Source organism: Lissotriton helveticus, chromosome 6 (assembly GCF_964261635.1).
Source record: "Lissotriton helveticus chromosome 6, aLisHel1.1, whole genome shotgun sequence".
Taxonomy (NCBI): domain Eukaryota; kingdom Metazoa; phylum Chordata; class Amphibia; order Caudata; family Salamandridae; genus Lissotriton; species Lissotriton helveticus.
In genome coordinates this window covers 1,404,832,750-1,404,858,305 of record NC_136067.1, presented here as the reverse complement: position 1 = coordinate 1,404,858,305, position 25,556 = coordinate 1,404,832,750, and the positions used below count along the sequence as shown (strand labels likewise).

At 43.6% G+C, this 25,556-nt stretch overlaps 1 protein-coding gene across 2 annotated transcripts in view; it reads right to left on the bottom strand.

The window, feature by feature from the left end:
* Window positions 1–25,556, bottom strand: part of MAP3K5 (mitogen-activated protein kinase kinase kinase 5) — a 1,111,277-nt gene that overhangs the window by 339,975 nt on the left and 745,746 nt on the right. For both annotated transcript variants that reach the window (XM_078649188.1, XM_078649189.1), the window contains exon 13: window positions 8,680–8,775. In XM_078649188.1, the coding sequence (XP_078505314.1) occupies window positions 8,680–8,775 (96 nt within the window). The remainder of the gene's footprint in view (window positions 1–8,679; window positions 8,776–25,556) is intronic.

The following is a 25,556-nucleotide window of genomic DNA, read 5'->3' as shown; positions in this document are numbered from 1 at the left end:
AGCGTGACTTTGAGTAGCAATGCGCTTTATAAATTTTGAAAAATAGAATAAAGCAATGTAGCATGAAAAGTCATGCAGTGGCGGGATAACCACAACATTCAGAGGAGAGCACTCTGTCAATTCAACTTTATTCTTCAAACACAACCATAAAAGATAGAGCACAAGTGTAGGTCAATGGTAAAAAAAACATTTAATTACTAACCATACTACAATAACAATTTAAAATGACATATAAATAAGACCACATATAGTTCACTCTTAATTTTAAAAAGACCTAAATACAGAAAAATATTTCATTATTAACACGAACAAAGTACTTCAGCATAAGTCCTGAATTTTCGTACATCACTTAATGAAATGCACAATAAACAAACAAACAAGGACAGAAGTTGATTGCCATAAATTGTAATGTGCCATCTTGTAAGATGTGATATTTTGCTGGCATATAATTGGGACCAGGAAGCGCCTTTTGAGGTGCAGAAAAATGGCTTCCACACATCTCTCAAAGTGTGATCTGAAAGTAATAAGGTGATACCATTAAAAACCAGAGTCCAATGAGACGCCCAAATATTGAAAAGTTTAAACCTTGTCAATTGGGACTGAATCAACAAAGAAGAACTTTGTTTTAGTTGATATGGTTTGAACATCTTTAAGTGTGTTTTAGATAGATTTGTTTCCAGATCCAAGTCCTTCTAATCCCAAATAAAGTTGACCGCTCACCAGAAGAACCATACCGTACACATTCAGTCATATCTAGTTGAAAACAAAAAAGTGACTATTGATAATTCCACCCCAAGGTCCAACATCTTGTGAAACAGTTTCCACTGATAAACTTGATAATCTTTCAATGCTGTTCCTGCTTGGGGGTCGGTGTGAAGCACCTTCATCCAGAGCAGTATTTGTTTCTGACCCACAAGAGCAAAAGGGTCCCACCTCACTAGTTCAAAAACATGTCTAATGGTGGCAGGCTGGTACAGACCAGTCAGGCACATACTAGTGGGTTGGTAGGTTTTCAGGGAGCACCTCTGAGGTGCCCTCTGAGAGCATTTATTAATGAACCCAACACTGGCATCAGTGTGGGCTCATAAACATCTTGGAATTGGGTGAAGCAATCATGGAGCTGTGGAACTCGTAACGACAAGCTCCCAGCCCATGTATTAAGTATGGCTTCACTGTGCACTTATGTCTAAGAATGGACTTCAACACTATTGTGGCATATCTTCTCATGCAGTTATGCCCTCACATGAGGTATAGTGCACCCTGCCTTAGGGCTGTAAGACCTGCCACTGCTGGTCATTCAGTATATTGGTCAGATGGAAAAGTCTACTGTTAGTGCATTTACCATATTCAATACAACAAAAACTGTAAGACCTGCTGTAGGGGGGACTTACCTATGTCTCTGGCAATGCTGGTAGGCCTGGCACACAGAGATGTGTGCCAGGCCGACCCTTCACTTTTGTATGCACAGTGGCATTATGCTTGTGTTTGGTAAGGAGTCTCTTAGGGTGGCACAATATATGCCACAGCCTTTAGAGACCCTCTCTGTTCACAAGGCCCTGGGTACCACTTGTACCTTTTATAAGGGACTTATACGTGAGCCAGAGGTGTGGAAACAAAGGTATAGTTTTAGGAAAGAACACAGGCACTGGGAACCCAGTGCCCACTCAGTCAAATATGCATCCAAGTCATGCAAAAATTGAGGGGTAACCATGCCAAAAAGGGGTACTGTCCTAAAACAAGGTCAAGTCTGGTACAGCAAGCCCAGGGCTCCCAGACTGATTTGCGGCATTCCGCTTTCCGGAAGAAATTGGTTCCTGTAGTAGCACTCCTGAAGAGCCCCTCCTGCTCTTTGGGCTAAAGAACAAGGTGTAGTCTGAGACAGCAAATCCAGAGTCCTCCAGACTAATTGGTGATGTCCTGCGCTGCAGGTGAAATGGACGCCTAACACAGCGCTCCTGAAGAACCCCTCCTCTTCCTTAGTGCAAACAAGAAGTTGCAGTCTGGGACAGTGTGTCCAGTGTCCCCCAGACTCTGGGCCGTACTGGCTGTAGCGGGCACCTGGCGTTTTCCCGGTGGGCCGGAAGGGTGGGGGCTGTTTTTATTACTGGGGGCTGATTTTGCAAATTTACTGCAAAATCAGCTCCCTGTAACAAAAGCGCACCAGTAGTGTTTCCACCAGCACCCCCCTCCCCTTACCCTGGGGCCGGGCCGACATAATTGCCAGGGCAGGTTTGAGTTCCCAGTCAGGACCTACCCAGACTGACTGGTGGCGTCCCTCATGTAGCACTTATGTACCCACCAGGTAGGCTTTAGTTATGCATCCCTACAACACACAGGTGGTACCCAAAGTGACGAGTACGGTGAATGGACTGATACACTAAAACTGAGTTGACAATCTAAACATGGGGAACAGTGAAGGCTGGGTGAAAAGTAAACCCGCTCACCAAAGCAACTTTGAGTCGAATCCAAAATGTTTGAAGTCTCAAAAAAGTGTTCGGATATGTGCGCTGCTGCTGAACCAAATGTGTGCCCCTAAAGAACTGGGTGAAATGAAGTTCCAAAGAAAGGTTTTGACAAAAAAAACGACAAGTTTATTGTAGTCACAGGACAAAGCCCGGATTACCAGCCTCTCTCAGCATCAACTAGCAAGTTTAGGACATTTAAGCATTCAAAGACTGGAGATGCAATGACATCATCGAACATGATACAATCACAGCACGTGGCAGCTTTGTAGTTACATAATCTACTCATCTGAGGAAAAGAACTCCCGTGCACACCTTCTTTTCCTTTTATTCGGGTTGTTCTAGTAAGGCAGTACATTTTACCTCACATATAGAACACAACTAAAATGAAGTCTTGGCTTGGACTTTGATCGATTCATTTTTCCTAAAATATGAATCATTCAAAAGTAAGTCCTTGTAGGTAACGTTAATAAAATGTAGTTTAAATTGTTGTAAAACAAATTTTAACACACAAGTGTCTTGTAAGGACACAGTGAATTTTCAATTCTTGATCTTTTGATGGTAATACTTTAAGAAATTAAAAAGGTAAATAAAATAATCCCATTGTCTCGTTGTGACAGACATTATGTTTGAGTCAAATAACAAAGGCTTGGAAATGTTTTAAAATATTTCACTTAACAAGGGGGACACATCTATTAGCCTGCTCTCCAAAACTCGGAAAGATGGACGAATCTGTGACAGGTTAAATATTACCCATTTAAGGCTGTGCTGCGTTCGTTTCTGGTTGCTAAATATTTAGACCGTTTCATATTAAATTTCACTTAAAGATTTGTTGAAACATTGCAGCTCCAAAGGGGTTACATAGCACGTTTTAAATCCACTGATAGCACATGCCAGCATGAATCCACATAAAATGTTAATGGAAAGCTAATTAATTGTGCACAAGTGGGATACCATTTTCAATCTCATAACAACAATATGAAATGTAACCATTAAATAATTTATGGAATTGGAACGCTAGTTGTTATGAATGAAATAAACTCATCAACATAAAACATAACCAGGAAGTTGACATGACTAACCGGATGTTGATAATCTGATAACATCTTTGGAAAATGTTTTTTTAGTTAAGAAAATGCACTGCTTTGGAAGGGACAGTTTGTAACAGAAAACAGAAACAAGTTAACACTTGCAAATGCAGCTAAGAGAAGTGAGGATAGCATTTTTATAAACAGAGGTGAAAAGGGGAAAACTAATTAAGGACGTAAAGCTCTGCTTGATAAAGGTTGATAACTCTATAAATACAAAGGCCACAAAACTAGCCGATGACTATTTTTGCCTCAGTGTTTAAACCTACAGACAAAGGGGTAGATACTGAGCCAATAAATAAGGAATTAAGAAACACAAAGTCAAGGATATGTACGGTGGAGACCCAGTACGCAAGTGATAGAGAGTGTGAACAAATGAACATATATGTACAAGAAGCATAAACAATCTTCAATTCCAGAGGCCTTCTCGGTGTAGGTGAGCTTTAAACACAGCCAATGAGGCACTTTTCGGAGAAATCCCTGCAGAGGAAGCTGGATTTGGAGTTTGGCAAACTTGGGAAGGATGAGAGCACTGGCACGAGATGCAGTCTCCACGATGTTGCCAGATTACCAGGGTTCAGACTGCCACTATTTTGTCCCCTATTTCATGTCCTCAGTCTAGGTTAGAGGCCTGTAAAAATCACTGGACCCAGAGTAAAGAGTGAAACCAGGATAGGATGCCCTGGAACCAGCACCTTACCTAACGTGTTGGATGGGGCATGGCGTATGAGGTGCGGTGGGACAAAGACCGGTGTCTGATAACAGGCGAGGAAGGAGGGGACTTAAAAAGCTGATGGAGACTGCTGAAAAACGACAGGCTAAAGACAGGAGAGAGACGGGGGTAAAGAGGGCTACTGCCTGGTGGTTGGGAGGGGTGTTGAGAAGGCAGATGATAGGGTCTGAAAGTGGTAAGGAGACTAATGTTGCGCTTTTCGTACTACGAAGGGTCTGCTGACTGATGATAGATACCATGGTGTTATTTGTTATGTTGGGTAGCTCATCAATGGCTGAGGCGACAGCAGTGCTTAATTTCGAAAATAATAAGTGCCAGGCCCTTGTCAGCAGCCCAATGCAGACACAGCAGGTGGGGTTTTTAGGTTTTTCAGAAAGAAAGACCGTATTTGGAGAACGGCGACCGGGAAACTTAGGAGGAGGGATTACACGCTTACGACTTTCCGGCATCAGGTAGCAAACACCGGATCCGGTACTTGACCCAACATCCCCTCCCGGTCTACGGCTTGATGCACACTAACATCAAGCACAGTTTACGATAACAGACCTACACTCGTCCTCTTGACAGCATTAACAGAGGTGGGATACTCACTCATTTAAAAATTCGAATTAACTCAGTCATTGGACCACTCATTACAACAGAGGGAACCACCACACCTGGGACTTCGTAGACAACATACAATCTCCCTTCCTCCATTTCTTTCGCTCTACCAGTACTTTCAGAACTCGATCGAAATCGCCAATATTTCTACGTAATCAGATTGTATAAACACATTGACCGAGAGAGACAGGTCTTTAGGTCGTGTCCTAAGCCCTGAGGAGTCGCAGTAATCTGTTCCCACGCGACGAAACGCGTGTCGGCTGGCTTTTGGAACCAATAAACCTACATCTGATCCCACGATATACAGTTCTGGATTGCAATTGTCTTAATTGAGCTCTACACTTGGAATGTTGTTGTATTTTGTATACCATATAGTTATACTGTACTCTGTGTGTGCGAGGCCATTGCAGTTATTTTGCAGGCCAATGCAGCTTGCACTACCCAGTGACAGTGACAGAACCAACACAACTACTAGTCATCATAGCTTGGAAGTCCGACAGTTCAGGTTATTCCAGGCCCCCATAGTATACTAAATTACAGTTGTGCTAATCGCCAAATTAGACAGACAGCACCACCTTGTGGTGAACTGTTTTAAGTACTGGTGTTGACAATTAGGAACCGGTGCCAAGCACCGGGAACCACCGACTCAAATTAAGCACTGAACTGATGAGGGGGTGGCAACTGGCTCATAACAAAAATAGTTTAGTGTGGGAAACCAGTTCTTTTGCAACTGTCTCTTTGAAATGTTTCTCCTGATAACAAAAGTAATAAAATGCATTATAATGTATCATGTACTCCAACTTTCCAAAATTTCACTGGGTGATTGGCCTTCCACTTTTATATTTTAAAACAGAGTTGTAAAATGGAACATTTACTTAAAAGTGTGAGATCCATTTGTGGAGTCCCTATACTTTTTAATCACACAAAATTTTTTATCAAAGAGTTTATATTTTTCTTCAAAATATAACTGTTTTTTTCACTCGAAAACTAAGTGGAGACAAAGTCACCACTTCTGCTTTCCTCTGTAGGTTTTGTGAACTCAACCATATTCAAGCTTCTTCCCTTTGGATGGGAATTCGGACTTGCTGTGGCTTTATGGACAGTGGTGAAGAGATGATACATTTCACAATCACACTTCTTTTCCAGTCCTGGGCTTTAATCGAAGAAAGCTGTGCATTATGGGTGTTATACTCTTGGTTCACCTGAATTGAAACAAATAGACTAAAATAGCTGAGGATAATGATTTCTCAGAGGAAAGCTCAAAAATGGAAAGGCGGTGTACCAGAGACATGCAGCTAACTGTTCACCGTAGCTGTGTCAGTAGTCAGGACAGGAGAGCATCACCTTGCTTATCTCCCTTTGATAATAGCCAGGGTCAACCAATCAAATGTCATGTTTGGCGCCCATCGTTCATGATGTATTCTAGGGCACCAGTGCTAACTTTTAAGTTGCACATCTTGAATCTTTGTCTGTACAGAGTACGTATGTTATCAGTTATACAGATCACCACGAAGCCTGTCTTGCTATCTAGCACCAGATGGCTGATTTAATTGATCAAAAGACAGACTGTTCGAGGTGGCCGTGAATCCATTGAGTGGAAGACGAAGTTCATATATAGGCCAAAAATGGGTGCAACTTAATTAAGTTCTCAAATAAATACCCTGACTTTTACTCCTTTTGTCTTGGCTTGTGCTCTTTGTGTCTATTGTTGTATAAAACATCTGGAGAATAAGTGCTTTAAAACAAACTACTGACTCCTTTTGCTGTCATTTGTCTTTGGGATAAATATCATAAGTTCTCCTCGGGAATTGTTCCTGTAAACCATATTATCCATTCACCAATTGATCTAGGATTGCTTAAAAGAGTCAGGGATGGAACTCGTGAACCTCTGCCACTCCATGCTCATTCACAAATTGCATTTGTGGGGCAAAAATGTACAATGGAGCTAAAGGAAGCAGGTCACGTGAAGACAGTGGAAATGCGAGCTGAGAGATGGTTAAGTCCTCACTGCGGGAATACTTGCACTTGGCAAATTTACTCAACATATCAGGGTAAAGCGTCTGATTTCAAATGGATCTAACAAATAGGCTGCAATGGGAACTGTTTGAGCGATGAACTGGCAAACAAGCAGACAAGTCACCATTAGAAACATAACAGTGGAGCAGATGGATGTTCTCAGAAGTAGCCTTTAAATTATATATTAAGTTCATCAGATACGCCCTACTTACCATCTGCAGTCATGTTCTGCGTTTTCTTAGTACCTCCAGTAAACTTTGATGATAAAGGTCAGAGATACTGTTAGGTGGGTGTCTTTGAATTATCTGCCAACTCATTTTCAGAACTCCCTGGAGACACTTCTCACGTAGTTAATATATTGCATAATATTGTAAAGGCTGGATGAGGAGTCTTACTGAGCCTAGTGGTGCTTTGTTTAGTGGTAGGTGAATTTTAAATGCCTGCCCACTGAATCAATTTAGATAAATAAATGTGCTTTGGGATACACGGTGCTTAATTTGTAAAAGAATAAGGGCCGATGCACAAAGTTTTGCTTAGAAGCCCGTGACCGGCTCCATCAAAGGTCGGGATGCCAAATACCAAGGCTGCCTGGTCTTAAATTCCACCCCATGCTTCTTTGAATCACAACCAGAAACTCCCTAACTCTTTAACTCACTCGTCCGGGTTCATTTTCATTCCTGCTTTCCCCCTTTGTCACTCTTTTTCCGTTTTCCCTTCTACTTTCTTTCCCCGTTTTGTGCATTTCTCTCTAGCTTGCTCTGTATCAAAACATAATGAGGAAAAATAAGTGTCTGTGGACCCCACCTGCAACCACCGGCTCACATTAAGCACTGTACAGAAATATAAAATATAAGCACAGAACACGGATATTTGTCGTATTGAGAAGGATGTACAGGTAATCGAGGAGAATCGACTAAATGTGATCTGTAAGTTTTTCCGAAGCAGAATAAGCACAGTAAATTCACTGCAACAGAGTAATAACGAACCTTCTTTCAAAACTGGTTGTTTATGTAACGAATCACAAGATTACACGAAATATAAGAAAAGAAAAAAAATTGAGGCATGACTCCCCCCATCTACACACTCAGAATGTTCATCGGACAACCATTCACCCTCACTATTTCCTGTGGTTTAGAAATGATCCAAAGACAAGTGTCTTCAAATAGTTTTGTTTTACACTGCTAAGGGATATAGACACTTGGGTGACTGCATTCACGTCACCGCTACACCCAGATGTATAGTCTTCAACAGTTTCCACTAGTTACATATAGTGCTAGACCTCCGCCTACACAAGGACTGTTAATCTCCAATGTACAAAAATAAATGTATATGCAAGCAGTATGAAGGAGACACACCAAGGGTGGAGCATAGTGTGTCTACCTGCAATATATGACCAGGACTCATAAAAACAGAGAGAAACCTCCTACCTACATGTCAGTAAATGCTAATCAAAATCCCTATCCAGTAGGTCATACTATTTTTAAAGCAGTAATGTGTATCACAGCAGCTTTGTACACTGCATTGAATAGAGAGGTAGTTGGTTTAAGATTAAGTGGACAAAACACAGTATCAAGAACAATTCACAAGCAATAGACACGTGATAATTGACACCCATTACACCCTGCATTCATGTCCGGAAAATACGCACACAGAAACTACAATATTACATTTAGCAGAGAGCCACAGGGTGACAACATAACATAAAATAACATAGCATGACATACACATAACATAAAACATAACATAGCAGGTTTATATCGAATTTGAGACCACCACCTACTTTTTGCAGTGAAGCTCGGTGCAGAAGTATATCTGGAAATCATCAGAGTTGTGGAGCACATAGAGGAAACAACACCTTTCTTCAAACTTTGAAATACTGTATCAAGAGCAAAGAGGGTTGAAAGTTATTCAGAAGCAGCTGAGATTGAAAAGGATTTCAAAATGATCAATAAAAACATTCTTTAGTGAAAAAGAGAGTACAGACAACGCAATTGCAGCGGTCACCTTCTACTGACAAAAACCAGGAAAGCATAAATGCAGATCTAGCCTGGGCTATGCATGCATGTGTGGTATTTTTGAAGAACCAGGTTGTAACGAATACCTAATAATTAGAGCAACGGCCTTAGTCAGTGGTAAATTTGTAGAGATGTAAGTGCCAGGGCCCAACTTATTTCTCAGGAAGATACTTGGGCTTACGCCTTCCACTGCACCTGCTAGGTCTCTCAAATACCAGTTCCAGCGATTACTACTGACCGTCACACTGATACAAGTGACACGCTGCACTATTTCAAGCCTCCTTGGGTTCGAAAACTGGACTAGGCATGCCAGGTTATTATATCTTTTTGAAGTTTATGGAACTGTGAAACACTTTGATGGTCTTTAAAAAAAAGTCAGATAGTGTCACAATGTGGTGCCCCTGTTATTAGAAAATGCTGGTGTTTGTAAATAAGTGTATGTGTTGCGCACAGGCACAAATTAAGCACTGGACTATAAATGGATATTTCGCAACAGTCTAAATATGCCATCATATCATCTTTAAAGAAAAAGCTAAGAAGTAAGACTGGTTGACCCACGGACAGTGAAATGTTACTTACTTGTGACAGTCAGCTTGCAGCATTTATAGATCACATGTTGCACACTCACCATCTTCCAGCTAGTTTTGGGTCCTAAATATTGCAACTTATTTTACTTAAATGTTTCTGTCTCCAGTTCATACGTGTCATAGGATTTGTCAGTATACTGCATGAAATCCAAATTGCACAGGGACAAAAAAATCACCTGAGATACTTGTTTTCATCTAATGGTTCAGAGCGGTTTCCCAGTGTTATGTACCAACAGCAGTGAATCAACATTGAAACATGCAAAAAACAGGCACTGAAAAAATATTGAGGAAACGGGGACTACTGCAACACGAGGCAGAATGCTAACTCTCATCCCGCCTGGATCCAGCTGTACACAAATTATGAATCCATCAACTTTTTTCTTGCTGTTAGGAATATCAGTGACTCCTTTAAGGGAGTGGTCCTAACTCCTCAGTTGAATAAAAATCCAGCGCATCTCCGAAGGAATCCTTCAAGGTTAGACTCATTTTTGCTCTGCCATAACCAGCCAATTGGAATCCTCTCTGATCAGTGATCTTTAAAGCAGATATACTCCAACCCCTCCCCCACACGAGCGTTTTACCATCAATGCCATCGAGGAGATCTTCCCACATAATCTATGTGTTGAAATGATGGAGTGCATGGTGGACTGTCCACCACCAAAAGCTGAGTGTCATCAGTGAGGCTTCATGCTCAATCTCTCTTTTAACGACTGGAGCTGGACTTCCTTGGGGAACAAATCTTCTCCACTCTTTGTTGCCTCTACATTTGAGTGAAAGATACGTTGAAGACCAGTCATCAGCAGACCGCAAGTATACACTTTGACATTTTCAAATTCCTTCCTCTGTCCATCCATGGTGATGCACCACTCGCCACGGGCCACCAAACAGAGCCCAGGTGTAGGCAGAGCCCCCACACAGCACAATTAGCCAGCATCTTGTGGATGAAGTGTCTGTACTCCACCAGCCCAAGGGTCTCATGCTCGTCTGGCTTGTACCGACCAGGCCATGACCACCTCAAGTGCCGAACCAATGGGTCGCAGCTCCAGTTATGCCATTATCATATTCAGTCCTTCCATGACCCTGGGAGCCCCATATTAATCCCCTACAAATGCTTTCTATTCACATTCTGCCCCTCACTCAATGGCGGCTCGGTCAACCACCATCCAAATGCGCATCACCAGTTATGAGCTGGAGAGGGAGGGGCCGTCACCACCGGTAACTCAGAAATATGCTCCTCAGCTAAGACACTCCTTATGGCCGTAGCAGCCCTCCCAACGCTCAAGGGGGTGAGAACATGCCAGAAACACAAGTCTTGTCAGGAGCTACATCGATCCGTTGACATTTTGAATCCTGCCTGGATCCCTTCATCCCGGCAAGGTCTGCCTTTTGAGAATGTGAATATGACTAGACTGTTAAAACTTGGCGATCCAGCTATGGCGAAACTGTACATACAAGGTGGGTTTAGCTATAAAATCATATTAGGTAAGCATTGCCCTAATAGGGAGTACTTGAAAAACATGTAACTATTCAATTCTACCAAAAGCTTTCCCATGACTGAGGAAGATGGTAGAGTGAGATTATTGAAAGCGAAGATCGAATTTTGGCTGTTGCAGAAAGATCTAGTGTCACTGGCGTTCAACAGAAAGCTCAACTGATTATGGTGGGCCGAGAGAGTGAGAGATAGAGAAGGATTCATGACAGGCAGCAAGGACAGCGGTCTACATATACAGACTCAATAAAGAAACAGGATAAACCTAGTAAGAATTTAATCTATGTGTCAACAGAAAACAAGATTAGTGATGGGGCGAATAGGAAGGATGTTTGCCTGCATAATGAAATTGAAGTGGACTGAGATTAATATTTAATAGGACAAATGCCTGAATAGGCAAGATCATATCAGTGCGACAACAAGAGGAGCCAATCTCCAACTATGCACATTAAAGAAAATCGAACCGTTCCTGCTGCCTACTGATCTGAAACAAGCTGTTCAATCCCTAGTTATATCCAGTTTAGAGTATGGAATTGCGACTCTGGAAGGACTGCCCAACGCTAAACTGGTCCCTTTAAGGGCCACTCTGAACTCAGCTGCCAGACTCATCAAGGGCTCAAGAAAGCGTGGCTACATCACACCAGACCTAATACAACTCAACTGGCTCTCCATCTTACAAGGATCAGGTATAAAATAGCCTGTTTGACGCACAAAGCGCTCCATCAGAACATGCCTACGTACCTTGCAAATAAACTTGAACTATCGGGTGGGAATCACGCACTAAGAAGTTCACACACACTACTGCTGAAACCACTAAAGTTCAAAAAGAAGAGAACCTATAGCTGTGCCTTCTCAGGTCTTGCTCTGAGAATTTGGAACGCTCTGCTGCCAGAAATCAGAATGAACCCCTCAACCTATGAATTAAAAAAAGAAGTCAAGGGTTTTCTCCTGAATAGTTGCATGTGAAAATAGTACTTTAGCCTTACAAACTAATGGTATTGACCTTACAACCCTGCCTTCCCTTGTCTACAATTCAATCTTCATCTTGTTAACTGTTTACAGGTCTACTTTGTCTCCATTGTGCTTCTACTGCATAAGCTTAGCCATCTATTATGTTCGCCTTTGCCAGCCTAACCAGCTGGCTTATTTTCTACAGCGCTCTGATACACTGCCGGGTCTTGTTCGCGCTCTATAAAACTTTTCAAATAAATACAATTAATAAAAATTGGTGACCGTGAGGAGTTTATGAATGAAAGCTCAAAAGGATGGTATGATAAGTGCAGCTTGCCAAACTAGAAAACTGAATAACATATACAAGATAGCCATAGAAGAAGGTGCTGACAAAAGAATAACAGTTGCACATCTAGAAGAAATATTGGGGCGCCCTTTATAAGTACTTTTGTCATCAAAGGCAGCTTAAGTGCACTATAGAAGGTTACTAGATAGACTCAGTGAGGTTGGATCAGAAGGGAACATAATTTTTTAACTGCAAGATGCGTTGTGATTTGTGGGTGCAATTTAACTGGAGGGGTAAGTTGCTTAGTCATTTAGCACTTGAGGTGAATTTAGTCGAAGTAGCCAGTGCTTGACCGGACCAGTTTAGCAGCACAATGGACAATTCCAGCCAGTACCTTATAATTAACAGCCTTCTATGCTTTGATCACTACACTTGGCTGCTTTCGTCTGCAATTAGCATATGGGTTTGCTAGCTCTCAGTTCAAAAGCATGACAATGGGCCTGACTTGGACTACAGGTTATTCCAAAGGCAATGTAGATGAAGTGAAATTATGTGCATTACTTGTCACAGTGGGTTATATTTATCTACTGTTAGGAGACTTGGTGAGGCCTAGATGCAGGTCAATTATATATTAATATGTAAAACCTACCACACCCAAGTTCATTTACTGATGACATCCAACTGTACTTAAACCAATTATACTATGACTCTGAAAAAGTAGGTTGGAAAATGAAGACTTGACTGATCTAAGAAAGTGATATCAGACCGAATGACTTACCTGATGAGAATGGATACATCAGTGTAAATATGTGTATATGATGATCTGCATCTTGAATCATTATTATCTGCTAGCCCCTTCATCAGTGCTTGTGTGTTGAGTGCCCCTATATTAAATTTATTGGTTACAAAGTAGATATGTAAAGATTATAACCCTATGGTCTACATTGGTATGTACTTTATAAATGTCAATAAATGTTACCTGTTGGAACCTTAACCTCTTGCATGAAACATGCTTGTGACCAGTGCAAGGCACAGACTGTACTCGGAAAGTAAAAGTAAAAGAGGGTAGATTTCCTATGTGTTTTGGAGCTCCCAGAAGTAGCCTAGAACCTGCAGTCCTATCCAAGCTTCTGCTGCCACCTAGACCTCCCCCCAGCCTCTGGTCCCATGGGCATGGAGAACAAGCCAGAGAGACTACTTGCAGCTGGACAAAGGTATGCATTAGTTTGCCAAACATGCAGGAACAGATGTGTAAACCCAGCGTTGCACATGGAAAACCACAAAAAAGGACCAAGGGGTGTGCATTCTGGCACCACCACAAACATTGGGAACATTAACTTATCATCCAAAGGGGGTCAGAAATTAGGTTTCCTGTGGTTCAAATGACTAAATATACTTGACTTTTCACAAAAATCTATGGTGTGTGCTAAAGGCCTGATGCTGAAACTTCCGACAGGTAAATAAACATTTAGTCATTTGACACGTGGTTAATGAAGTAGAGGTTAAGGTGTAAGAAGGGCTGGAGCTAGACACTGGAGACAACTTGTGCCGTTCCGCTTGGGGATTTAAGATCAGTAGAGACATGTATATTCCTTCAGTGTGTACCGTATGCTCATCCAATCCCCACGTGCAGGTGCAGTATTCATCGTATAGAATGAAGAAAACAGGCAGAGTTCTGTGCATCATCGAATTCACAGACTACAGGTGGCATTGGTTTCCCCTACTCTGGCAGCTAGGCTTTTGATCAAATATTTATTTGGCAAATGAGTGGCTGGACAGATGGCACCTTGTTCTGAAGAGACCTGCTGATTTATAGTCTAGAGGTTGAAACGTCAACAGTGTACCTGGGGTTGCTCTCAATTACATTCGATGCACCTCATGACTTATGAATGAAAGCCATACAGTACTGGGTGCTTTCTTTGGCTCTATTGTAATTTTGAAATTGACCGTGTCACATTTTGAACACTGTGCCTTCTGCGCTATTATTGATGCTAGATATAATTACACATTGTCTGATGTTTACATAGGATACTAATTACGAATATAACAAATGAAGCACCTGCTTTTATATCTTACACATCTGAACTTGTGCATGTAATGATTCACTTCGAATTAAGCTGGGGCTCAAAATATCATTTTTTCATATAGTCCCAATGAATGAGACTTGTGTAACACAAAAGGTTGGAACCCTTGTCCTATGTTTGCATAAGGGTGTGTCTTATCAACTTGCAGCTTTATATCGCATAGTGAGGACAATCCATTATAATATATAAAATATCAAATTAGGGTTAATCACAGCGTGAGCATCACCCTTATTCTTTCCTCCCTAAGCCAGCAGCTCTTGAATGTGCTATTTTGGCCTAATCTTAAATCAAACCCTTAAAATCTCTAGAATGAACAGTGCAGAAAGTTAAATGAATAAAGGAACACTGTCGCCTCTCATCAAATTTTCAGTCGAAGCCACACTCACTTTATTAAGATTATGCATCTAATTTTCTGCTTAACAAATCTACTTTCTTTAAGCATTTTTAACATATGAAATATTTTTGGTGTCTACGATTTTGCAAGTTACAAATGGGCTAGTTATTTGAGTAACACATTAAGCAAAAAGTCCTGTCCTTAAAAGAGCTTGGCATCATCAACATGTGGGCCAAAGAGGTGCTACTTGTCAAAAGGGACATTTAGGAGGTTTTGCTGTACCTCCGGCTTAAAGTATGAAATACGTAGCCAAGCATGGCAGCGTAGTTAAGTTGCTGGTATTGATACCTCATGCCACATTATTGGCTAAATCAAGGGCACAACTGATGGCAGTATCAGAGATTTCTTTCTTTTTCTGTGCTCATCTGAGAGATGTTGGAGAAGCTCCTCCATCGCATTCCAGTGAGCACGGTCATATCTGGCTAGCAAACCCTGGGAACTGGCAATACGCCAGTGGTTTGCTGATTGGGCAGCTACTCTTTTACTTGCTACGTCGATGCGTTTGATCTCCTTGTCAGGAGCGGGAACATCTCCGCTTGTCTGAGAGCTTGCTCTGTTACGAGCACTGGTTACCACCAATGAGTCTGGTGACACTTGTCCCCTGATAACAATATGTCTGAAGGAGAGGGCTTATACTTTTTTGTCAACACTAGGTGTTATGATTCAGGCCCTGATAGGGCCTTTGAAGATGTTGTCTGTGTCATACCTTTTAACATAGGTAGGTATTGTGTACCCCTCTGTGTTGTGGATAACATTTCAAAAATAAAATCCTCTTCTAGAGGTTCTTTGTGTAATTCCACCCAATAGAACTTAGCAGCCCTGCCTAATTACTAAATACAAATCTATCATTCACCATATTTTGCCCACCTGTGCCCTCACAGGGGGATCCCTGAGGTGATATGTCTTGGGGATCCTCAGGTGGAGATGGTGAGCCAGATGGTGGGGGTGGGGGGGGGATGATGGTAGTTGCAGTGGTAGAGAGCTGATAGCCTTGTCCATCTTGCTCTTCTTTTGTGGGATAGGCAGGTCAATATCCTCTTCAAACGACAATTGTTGTATAGATGGAGGCATTAGAGCTGGAGGCTTTGCTAGGATGTGCTCAGTTTGCGGCTGTAGCTGAATTTGCCTGTGTTTGGTGTTCAATTTTTCCTGAAGTCTGTGGAGAATTGGTTTGACTGGAACCTTGACAGTCTCTTTGGGTGCAGGCTTGGAAGGTTTCAGTTCGGTGCTGTGTTTGTGTTTCAGAGACAAAGTTCCGCTCAGAGCGGAAGATGTTGATGGTTGGCTCGATACTGATGGGGGGGTAGGTGCAAAGGGAATAGAAGCCATTTTAAGGATCAGATTTATTGAAATGTACTTACTTACTTAGAAATGTCAGTAATTGACAAATCTCTTCCACTTAGTTGCATAGCATGTGCTTGTTGTAGGTCATCTGGCCTCCTTCCTGGTTGACATATGATCTTGGGGAAGGCAGAAGGCATCTGAATTCTAGGATCTCATGAGCAAATTGCAAGACTGAGCTGCCCAAGACCCGCCTGCCTGAATTGACCTGGTCTCTTTGTGAGAAGGTCTGACCTGAGGAGAAGCCTCTTGTAGGGGCTAATTGATACTTTAGAAGAGTGGGAAACCAAGGCTCTCAGGCTCACTTTGGAGCCACTAAGATTAAAGTCAAAGATGTTTGCCTGAGCTTCTGGGCCACGAATGGAAGAAGTGGGAGAGGTGGCAACCTCAGGCAAATATCCCTACCAGTTCATCCAAAATGCATTGTCCATGGACACTAAGTGGGTGTATCTGAAGGCAAGGCTTGGGCATTTTGCATTTTAAAGGTTGGCACAGAGGTCTACTTGTGGAGTGGCCCAATGCTGCAACTATTTTTGGAGGATCTGGGGTTGGAGTCCCCTCTTGTGGACTTGTTGATGCCACAATAGTGTAGGCTTCCTTGCTAGAAGCTCTGCCAGGAGGTGAACATTGTAGCAGAGCCCCCATGCCAGATGCTTTGGGCTAGATGAGAGCTGAGGAGAATGTGGGCCAACCTATTTCTGAAGGTAACACATGGCTGTCATGTTATCCATTCTGATCAGTACTACGCATCCGCAAATGAGTTGGAGAAAGGCTTTGCGGGCCAGCTGGATGGCTAGAAGTTTCTGGACATTGATGTGGCAGTCTTGGTTCTGAGATGGCTACTGTCCCTGATCTGTGCACTGTGATAGATGCATGCCCCAGCTCGTGAGAGAGGCATTCGTAGTAAGGATCACATGAGTAACTTGGTCTGCGAAAGGTCTGCCTTACACCTGGCTGATAGGAGACTACCATTGCATAGAATGGTGTGCCTTTGCCTGAGCTAACACTAGACCTTCCTATTGACTCTAGGCTTATGACAGCTGGACTGCAAAACGCTCTTGAAGGGGCACCATGTGGAACCTTGCATAAAAAACTATTGTAATTCAAGATACCACCATTCCCAAAAGAAGTGCCGCGTCTGATAGGAGTGGTACTGCTCGTGGCAGTTTTGGCCCCACCTCTGGGTTAGTGCCTCCAAATGGATCCTCTAAGTGTTTCAGCCTGGAGAGCACCATGGACTTGGTGTGTCTATCATTTTTATCTTTTCCACCATCTTATAAAACTGTGGCCCAAAAAGGTATACCCATACAAACAGAAGATTGATGAGATACTACTGCTCCTTGGGTTTAAACCTAGACATTCGGAGCCAGGCAAGGCATCGAAGTAGGACCCTGGTGTTGACTTCCCTGAAGTCTGTTGGCAGCATCCAATGCACAACAGATGTTGCTGTTCTGGGAGGTGTTTAAGGGGGTTCTTCATGTCCCTCCCATTGTGACTTATTGTATGACCCTAGCAGAGCAGCACCATCACCCTCTTGTCCACAGTGTCTATATTTTTGCTCCCCTTATCTGGAGGAGGTGCTTTGCCAGTGTCTTGGGTGGAGGTGGGTTTGCAGGCAGTGTAGACCACTATGGAGTCAGGGGGAACCTGCCATTTAATATAAGCCAGGTCACTGGGGGAGGATTTTAATTTCTTTTCCACCCTGGGGGTGACTACTCTAGCCATGACACCGCTCTCTGAAGTTCTCAGGGACAGACTTTTCTGTCAACTTTAGCGTAGGGAGAAAGTGGACTGAGTGCTCCAATTTGAAGAGCATCTCCATGACGAAATCATCTTCCTCCTGAATTACATGTATGTCCACTTTGTGGTATGTTGCTGCCGCCTGAATCACTTTGTGGTAGGCACCTGAGTTACGGGGGGGGGGAGGGGGGGCAGGGGGGGTGGAGAAGCTCTGATGGGATAATGGGCTAGGTCATAGGCCCCCAGTGAGTCTATGTTATAGTAGTCAAATGGGTCATCAGTGGGCCCCTGCCTCACTGGCGGGTCATAAAGTTCATAAGACCAGTCAAGATGCCTGAGGAGAGAATGAATGAGGAGACCCCAGGAAGGAATGTGTGGAAGAGAAACAAGGCTGGTGACCAGGTCTCTGTACCTCGTAGGTGGAGAGTCCTATGGAGAAGACAATTCTGAAGGTTCTTTCCTGAAGGTAAGCTTCCTTTTATGAGGAATCGACTCTGGAGTAGGAGGGATTCTAGTGGTGATCTTCGCAGTGAGTGAGTCAATAAAGAGGCGCTTTTGATCCTCCTCCTTGGGTGCTTCCAGTGGCTTCCAAGCATCTTTCTCCCAGGGGCCTGAAGAAGGTTTCGGACCAGGCTGCAGCTTGGGTGCCGAATGGAGTTCTGCTGTCATGAGCAACTTCGATGCCAGCTGCAGCATGGGTGCCAATGAAGGCCTTTTTTAGCGGTTGTGGCTGTTGACACAGCGGAGTGCTTCAGAACCAATATAGTCTTCGGTACTGGTGTGTGAGTGTAGATCACTTTGCTCTGAGGCTTGCTATCCTCAACAGGTTCTGTCAGAACCAACCATAGCCAGAAAGTGGCAGTGGCTTGTGTTTGGGTTTAACTTGACTACTGCGCTTTGGGCTCAAAGCCCTACTCCTGAAGGAGAGGTGCTATGCATTGGAGTGAGGTACTGTCTTATGTTTCATGGGTATACTCCTAGATTTCAGTGAAGTTTTGACCCGAGGCCCATTCTTCACTGTTCGAGCATTGACGTGTGGCTGGTCTTTTTCAGACTTGCTGAACAAGAGCAGGTCCAGGCTGGTTGACTGTTGCACGAGGATGAGCACCTATGGGACGGTAAACAGCCTTTAGTGCGCGGCTGCTACTGCGCATACCATTACTTCGCTTGCGATGTTACAACGCGTACCATTAGTACGCAAGTTGTTACATCGCAAGCATTGTTACTACGCATGCGAAGTAAAGAAATGCTTTATGCTTAAAAGAAAACGATCCATTTCGCTGTAAGGAAAGTGAGGCTGTTTCCTCACAACTACGTGCACTGACCCTCGGAGACGACGTGAGGAAGGTCCCAGGAGGAAAGAGGAATCACGAGGAGAGTAAGGTAAGGGGGATGTAGTGTGTTTTTGTAGTGCAGGGGGTCGTGCTGGGGGTACAGTTTAAGGGTTGAGTGTAGTGTTGTGGTGTATGTGTAGTGTAGTTTAGGAAGTCGTGCTGGGGTTAGTGTTATAGGGTTGAGGGTAGTGTTTTGGTGTATGTGTAGTGTAGGTTACTGTTTTAGGGTTTAGGGTAGTGTAGGTGGGTCGTGCTGGGTAGTGTTGGCGTGTAGGGACAGGAGTGGGGGTTGGGGGTCGTACTGGGGTAGAGTATTAGGGTTTAGGGTAGTGTTTTGGTTTATATGTAGTGTAGGGGTCGTGCTGGGAGTAGTGTATTAGGGTTAAGGGTAGTGTTGTGTTTTTGTAGTGTAGGGGGTTGTGCTGGGAGTAGTGTCAGGGTTCAGGGTAGTATTGTGTTTTTGTAGAGTGGGGGTTGAGATGGGGGTAGTGAGTTAGGGTTTAGGGTAGAGTAGTGGTGTGTAGTGTTAAAGGTTTCAGTGTAGTGTCATCATGTGTGTGTAGTGTAGGGGCATGTACGCGTCGTAGTGGTTTGCGAAGTAATGGTGTGCGCACTAAAATACATTCGTTATATTTTTAATGCTTTTGTGAAGTAATGGTAAGCGTTGTATTATTATGCGTACTAAAGCTATTTGCAATGTAAAACATTGCACTAAAAGCATACGTAGTAATGGCATGCTATGTATCGTCATACATTCCTCATTTAGCTTTTCGTCAGGCGACCTTCCTCAAAGATGTGCAAGGTGATGGACAGGTCCTGCTACTGAATGTTGCTGTGCACCCAGGGCATTCCCTCCAGTACCTGAGTGTATTCTTCGACCGGAAGATGAGACACGAGGAGCAGGTGGCATCATCGTGAATGGGGGACAGTCAAAGTTGGCATGCCTTCTGGTTATCAGTCCACAGATATTTTGCATGGCATCAAGGACAGTATTGGAATTCATCACCCGTGTCACGTTCTGATGCAACAGAATCTGAGGGAAGTGTGCTTGGGTCCCTAAGGGGGAGAAGCCTCGAATGGAACGCAATAATGATTATAGTCATCAAGGTTTGATGGGTTTCCAATAAATACTTAACTGATAAAGGAGGTTCAAAGAGCATGACAAAAGTGAGGGGATCTAACGGGCACATGGAGAACACAGCGAGCTCCGAGCCCATTTGGCCCATATGGTGAAAAAATAACAATCCAGCATGGAATCAGTGCCCATGAGCAATGTACACTGAGGAGGAATCACACCACATCTTGTGACACCAGAGACTTCTTTGAAGAAAAACAACTTGCAAATATCCAACTCCAATACTAGATGGCCGGAGTATGCTCAGGGCCACTCGAGTTATGCAATTGCGGGGTCGTGGAGATACTCGCAACATTATAGAGTTGATGCATGTGCCACATAATTCATCATCTGCCGCATAATCTGCAGATTTTAACAACAAAAAAATTGTTTCTAGCTCAAACTGATCAAACGTTATTAAACATACACCAACACGAGTTGCCGCGCAGTGGGGAGTGCTCTACAAAACTGGAATGGTCCCCTTCTGTTGCTTATTGCTATATTTGGGCAATAAACTGGTGCTAATGAGGTGCAACTAAGCCCAGACAGTGTTACCAAGTTTAAAAATGATGGAAAATGAAGTAATACTATTACGAAATGTACATCATTATCCCGCATAACTAGTCTTTTCTTGCTGCATAATTTACTAAACCCTGCTGCATAATTTGGCCCTCTCCTGTCGTATAATTCCAGTGGCCCTGAGTATGCTAAGCATGAGTAACTACAGTCACATATGGTAAGAACAAATAGTTATCTATAAACATTGCTGATTAATAAGTCGAGGAGTTTTGCATCATTCCTCAGTAGTGCTTCCATAAGTTATTGCAGGGAGGTGATTAGCTTTTATTATTTTTTAGAGTGGTTCGAAAGAGAATGTTCTTCATCTAAGATCTCAAACTCAGAACCCAAGGATCGTGCTTTGTTCAGACTGTAGATAGATGTTCACTGAAATTGCCTCTTCAAGGCTTTCCAATTGGTCTTTTACTTAGTAGAACTATGTTGTCTGTGTATTATGGACACAGTACAGAGGCAAGGAGGCTGTCAGGAGGTGCACTGACTGTGTGACACAAAGAGGTGGTAGACAGTCAATGTGCCCCTTGATGGCAAAAGGGGACCTCACAAGACACTCTCCAATGGTGGGTGCAGTCACTCTCTGCACCTGTCTGCAGGGGAATTTCTGTCCCGCTTGAACGTGCTGGCTGGATGTTCATGTACAAGCTTTCAGCTGGGAGCAGTATATTATCAGTAATGGACTCATACTGTGTTTGCGCATGCTGTAATACAGCCACTGGTGTTTAACCACATGGGCAAAGCAGCTAATATGATGAACTTTTATCTCCCCAGACATTTGTATGTGTTGGGTAGAAACGAAGGTTAGAAGGCCCCCAGAAAGAGAGTCGTCCTTCTGAATTTGTAGTGAATTCTCAAACAGATAGCCTTGTATTGGGGGATAGTCTGCAACCAAGTTTCCTACAAGATAACAGCAGCAAATGTACAAAGTAAATTAATTAAATCAAAATGCTTAACAAAACCTTCAAAACTATGAATTTTCAAGGAAATCAATGAAACTATGTAGGAACGCTAATCACATGACATCACTTTTTGAACATTCAGAAAAAGTATCCCCTATCCCTAATGTGTAATTGTCAGTACGATTATGTATCCATCTGAAATATTAATACTGAAGGCAAGTAAGTTTCTCTTCTGAAGTATTCATTTTCCTGCAGATTCCTCACCTTAAGAATGAGTCCCAAAGTAGTACTCTCCTGGGTAATGGGAATTAGCAGTACCAGTTAACCTAGGAACTGGTCAATACACATCGGGGAAAAGTAGACATGACTGCATGCTAACAACGTGGCTCAGTGGAGCTTGGCAAAAGTGTACCAGGTGATGACATAGCTGGCCGTTAGATTTCAGCAATCATGATGGCACTGGAAAAAGCCAAGTAAGCAGCCATGGCCCTGGTGGAATGAGCATTAATGCCCTCCAGAGGGTCTTTTTTAGTGAGGGCTTAGCAGCTCTCAATGTAAAGGACGGCCTAACTCGACATAGTGTGTTTGGTCACCGCCTTGCTATTTTTACATCCAGTAAAGTCAACGAAGAGCTGATCGTCAACTCTATCTTGCCACATGCAATCAATGTGGTATAACACCGTTTATAGGGGTTGAGCACATATACCTTGCTTGAGAAGGGAAGGAAGATGAAGGTTCATAGATATGGGGATATAAAATGCAGATACCTGCTTGGGTAAGAAGGAAAGCATGTGTGAATGGACCAACATATTCACGTAGAAAACTGTGAAGAGTGAGTTAACCAAAAGGGCCTAAAGTTCTCCAAACCCACAAGCAGAATTGCCACTAAAAGTACTGTTTATAGAGCAAGAAATTGAACTGGGTAACTGCATCAGCTCGAATGGAGATGCATAAAGTCAGTGCAAGATTCAACCCCTACTGAGGAGCAATTAGCCAGATTGGGAGGAAACAAATAAAGCACATTTTAACAGTGCTACCAGGTATCCTTTAAAAGTAGCCACTATTAGACCCTGCGGAGCAAGGGGGGCTGCAGAAGATGCTGAACCGGTAAGATCTAAAACAATTAATGCTGTCTGACTCTTACTACTGAAGAAATTTGGTCCAGTGGCCTGCAGATATGAGCTTGTTAACAGACTTCTTAGAAGAGAAGATAACGTCTGCAAACTCATAAGGAAGGCAAATGGAGTCTAGCTAGCACTGCTCAATCTCCATGCTTGCAGCCGCAGAGTCTGGCAATTGGGGTTGAGGATCTGAGCATCCTGTTACATGAGCAGATCCCACTCTATGCAGGAGCTACAAATCGCTGAGTGCAGAGTACCAACAGATCAGCCTACCAGACCTGCTTTGCCCAGTCTAGAAAGATTAGAATCAGCTGTGCCTGATCCTCCTGTACACTCTACAGTACTCTGGAACAGAGTGGTATTGGCTGGAACTTAGAACATCCCCAGGTCTCAGACTGGATCTGGAAAACGTTCCGCAGCAGCACCTCCCCCCCCCTACAGACCACCCCACCCAGCTCCTCCATGACGTCGTCCACGGATATGACATCAGTGGAGCCATATATGCCCCTCATGGTGAGCTGATTTCAGTTTTCGTCGGAGAGACTTTTCCGTGTCAGAACGCAATGCCACCACCAAAAACTGTGAGAATATGGGAACAGTGTGCAAAAATGATGAAAAATTAGAAAGAAATTGATAGGTGAGACAGAGCAGCGCTCTGGAAAGCAACCCGGCACGAGCAAAGCCTAAGTCAACGTTAAGGAAGACAAGGATGTGGAAAAAACAGCCTGGAAGAGGACAGAAGTCTGCATCTAAAAGTAAAACCGTGAAGGAGAACAAGTCCGGAACACAAGATTAAAGGATAGCTCACCACAAGACGTCACCATAAAGAGACGTCGCAACCCCAATAAAAGACTTATAAATGTATAGAGCCAATGGATCTGAAGCAAAAGGCCACAGGGATGGCCAAAAACACATGGCAATGGAGAAAGGAGTGGGGGGGGGGAGCGGGACGGTGGGAAAAAATGTAAATAGATGTCACACCGTACAATCCCGACAGAGGACCGGAAAGAACAGATCATCTATTAACACCGCCTAATTTTGAGAATGGGCGGAATGGAACAGAGAAACAGAACAAAGCAGTCTGTGTTGGAGAGAAGGTAGAATGTCACCCCACAAAAGGGCAAGCCAGCCCAAGGGAGGCGAGCATAGAAAGCCCCAACCTGAAAAGGTCCTCGCAGAATGGAGAGGACAGGCGGGCGTTAAGGAATCTGCAGCTAGACTATGTCTCGACCAGATACATCCTTACCAAAGGTAAGTAACTCGTCCATCTGATAGAGACGTCTAGCCGCAGATTCCTTAACTTAGAATAGATACCAAAGCCATACCCATGGAGGAGGCGGGTCTGCAACGGAACCCCACCAAGTCCCCGAGAGAACTTGGTCGTCCAGAGAGTGACTAATACAGTACTGTCATTCAGTGGATGAACCATAGTGAGGGCAGTAACGTCAGCGCAGTTAACTACCAGACCATAAAGCTCTAAAGAGAGCGGAAAAACAATGGAAGGCAAAGGCATCAGAAGCTGTCAAGAACAGCGCGAAAAAACTCTGTTGTGTATACAGGGTTTGTAAAAGGAAAACACAGAGCCAGAATGCCTGAGGTGAAGTGAAAGTCCATAACTTGGGAAAAGAAGATGAACCATGGAAAAAAGCACTTTGAACCCTACGCCTGCAAGGCAGGCAGAGCAGCAGTGGCAAGAGGCTGGACCTCGCCCAGCAAATGTAAGCATGTAGAAGAACCCATGCACTAGACATGCTGGGGTAAAATGGAGGATACGAATTCGCTGAAGTGAACTGAACCGAGGGTTTGAGAGAGCCTCCGAATGCAGCATGCCGACTGCAGCAACGCCTCGAGAGACTGCAAATGTTATGACGGGGACATCACACACCGGCCCAATGTGTACAACAGCAAAAAGGAACCCTGTTGAAACCTGTACCAGCAAGACACAAGAGACAGTATTGGCAGGATGCCAATCTAGGGCAAGAAGGCGTTAGTAGTACGAAAGCAAAAGACACATCAGGACTTAAATGGTCTGTCACAACATGTAAAAGAGCCGATGACCAGTAGTCAAGCGCCAAAAAACAAGAGCGAAGACCAGAAGGCACTGAAGCATACCAATGCATACCGTGTGGACACTGGAGCCACCCGAAATAAGCACATACCTGAAGTAGACCAGTATGAACAGTGTAGGTGCGCACAACAGCAAGAAGGTCACGGCCCAAAATGGGCACCAATAAGCCGGGTACCAGATAAGAGCCGGTGGAACAAGCAGACCGGGCCAGAGACCACGGACACCGTATGAAGGAACAGCCTGCACAGATCCGCTGGGCAAGAACACAGAACAGACACCGAGCAGCAAGAAAGATGCTGAAACAGGAAGCGGAACACAACAAGAGTCTAGGGTATGCTAAAATTACCCGCAGACACTTGGAAACTGGATAGGACAGCACCTAGAGCCTCAAGTTACAATTTCCCCTTGCCCGGGAGGAACAATGACCTCCTGCAAGCTAGAAGCACTACACACAACAGTGGAGATAGTAAGGACAAATGGAAACGTTCCGGACCCCGTAGAAGCGAGTATTGTAAAGAAAAACACGCCCCTTCAGAGTGCACCGTGTGAATGCAAGGTAAAGCGTGTAAACACCCATACGGAAACAGTAGGGAATATGGAAATAGTGGTAGGATAATCGGCCAGAAGGAGGCCACGACCACACACCGCAGGGAACAGCTGC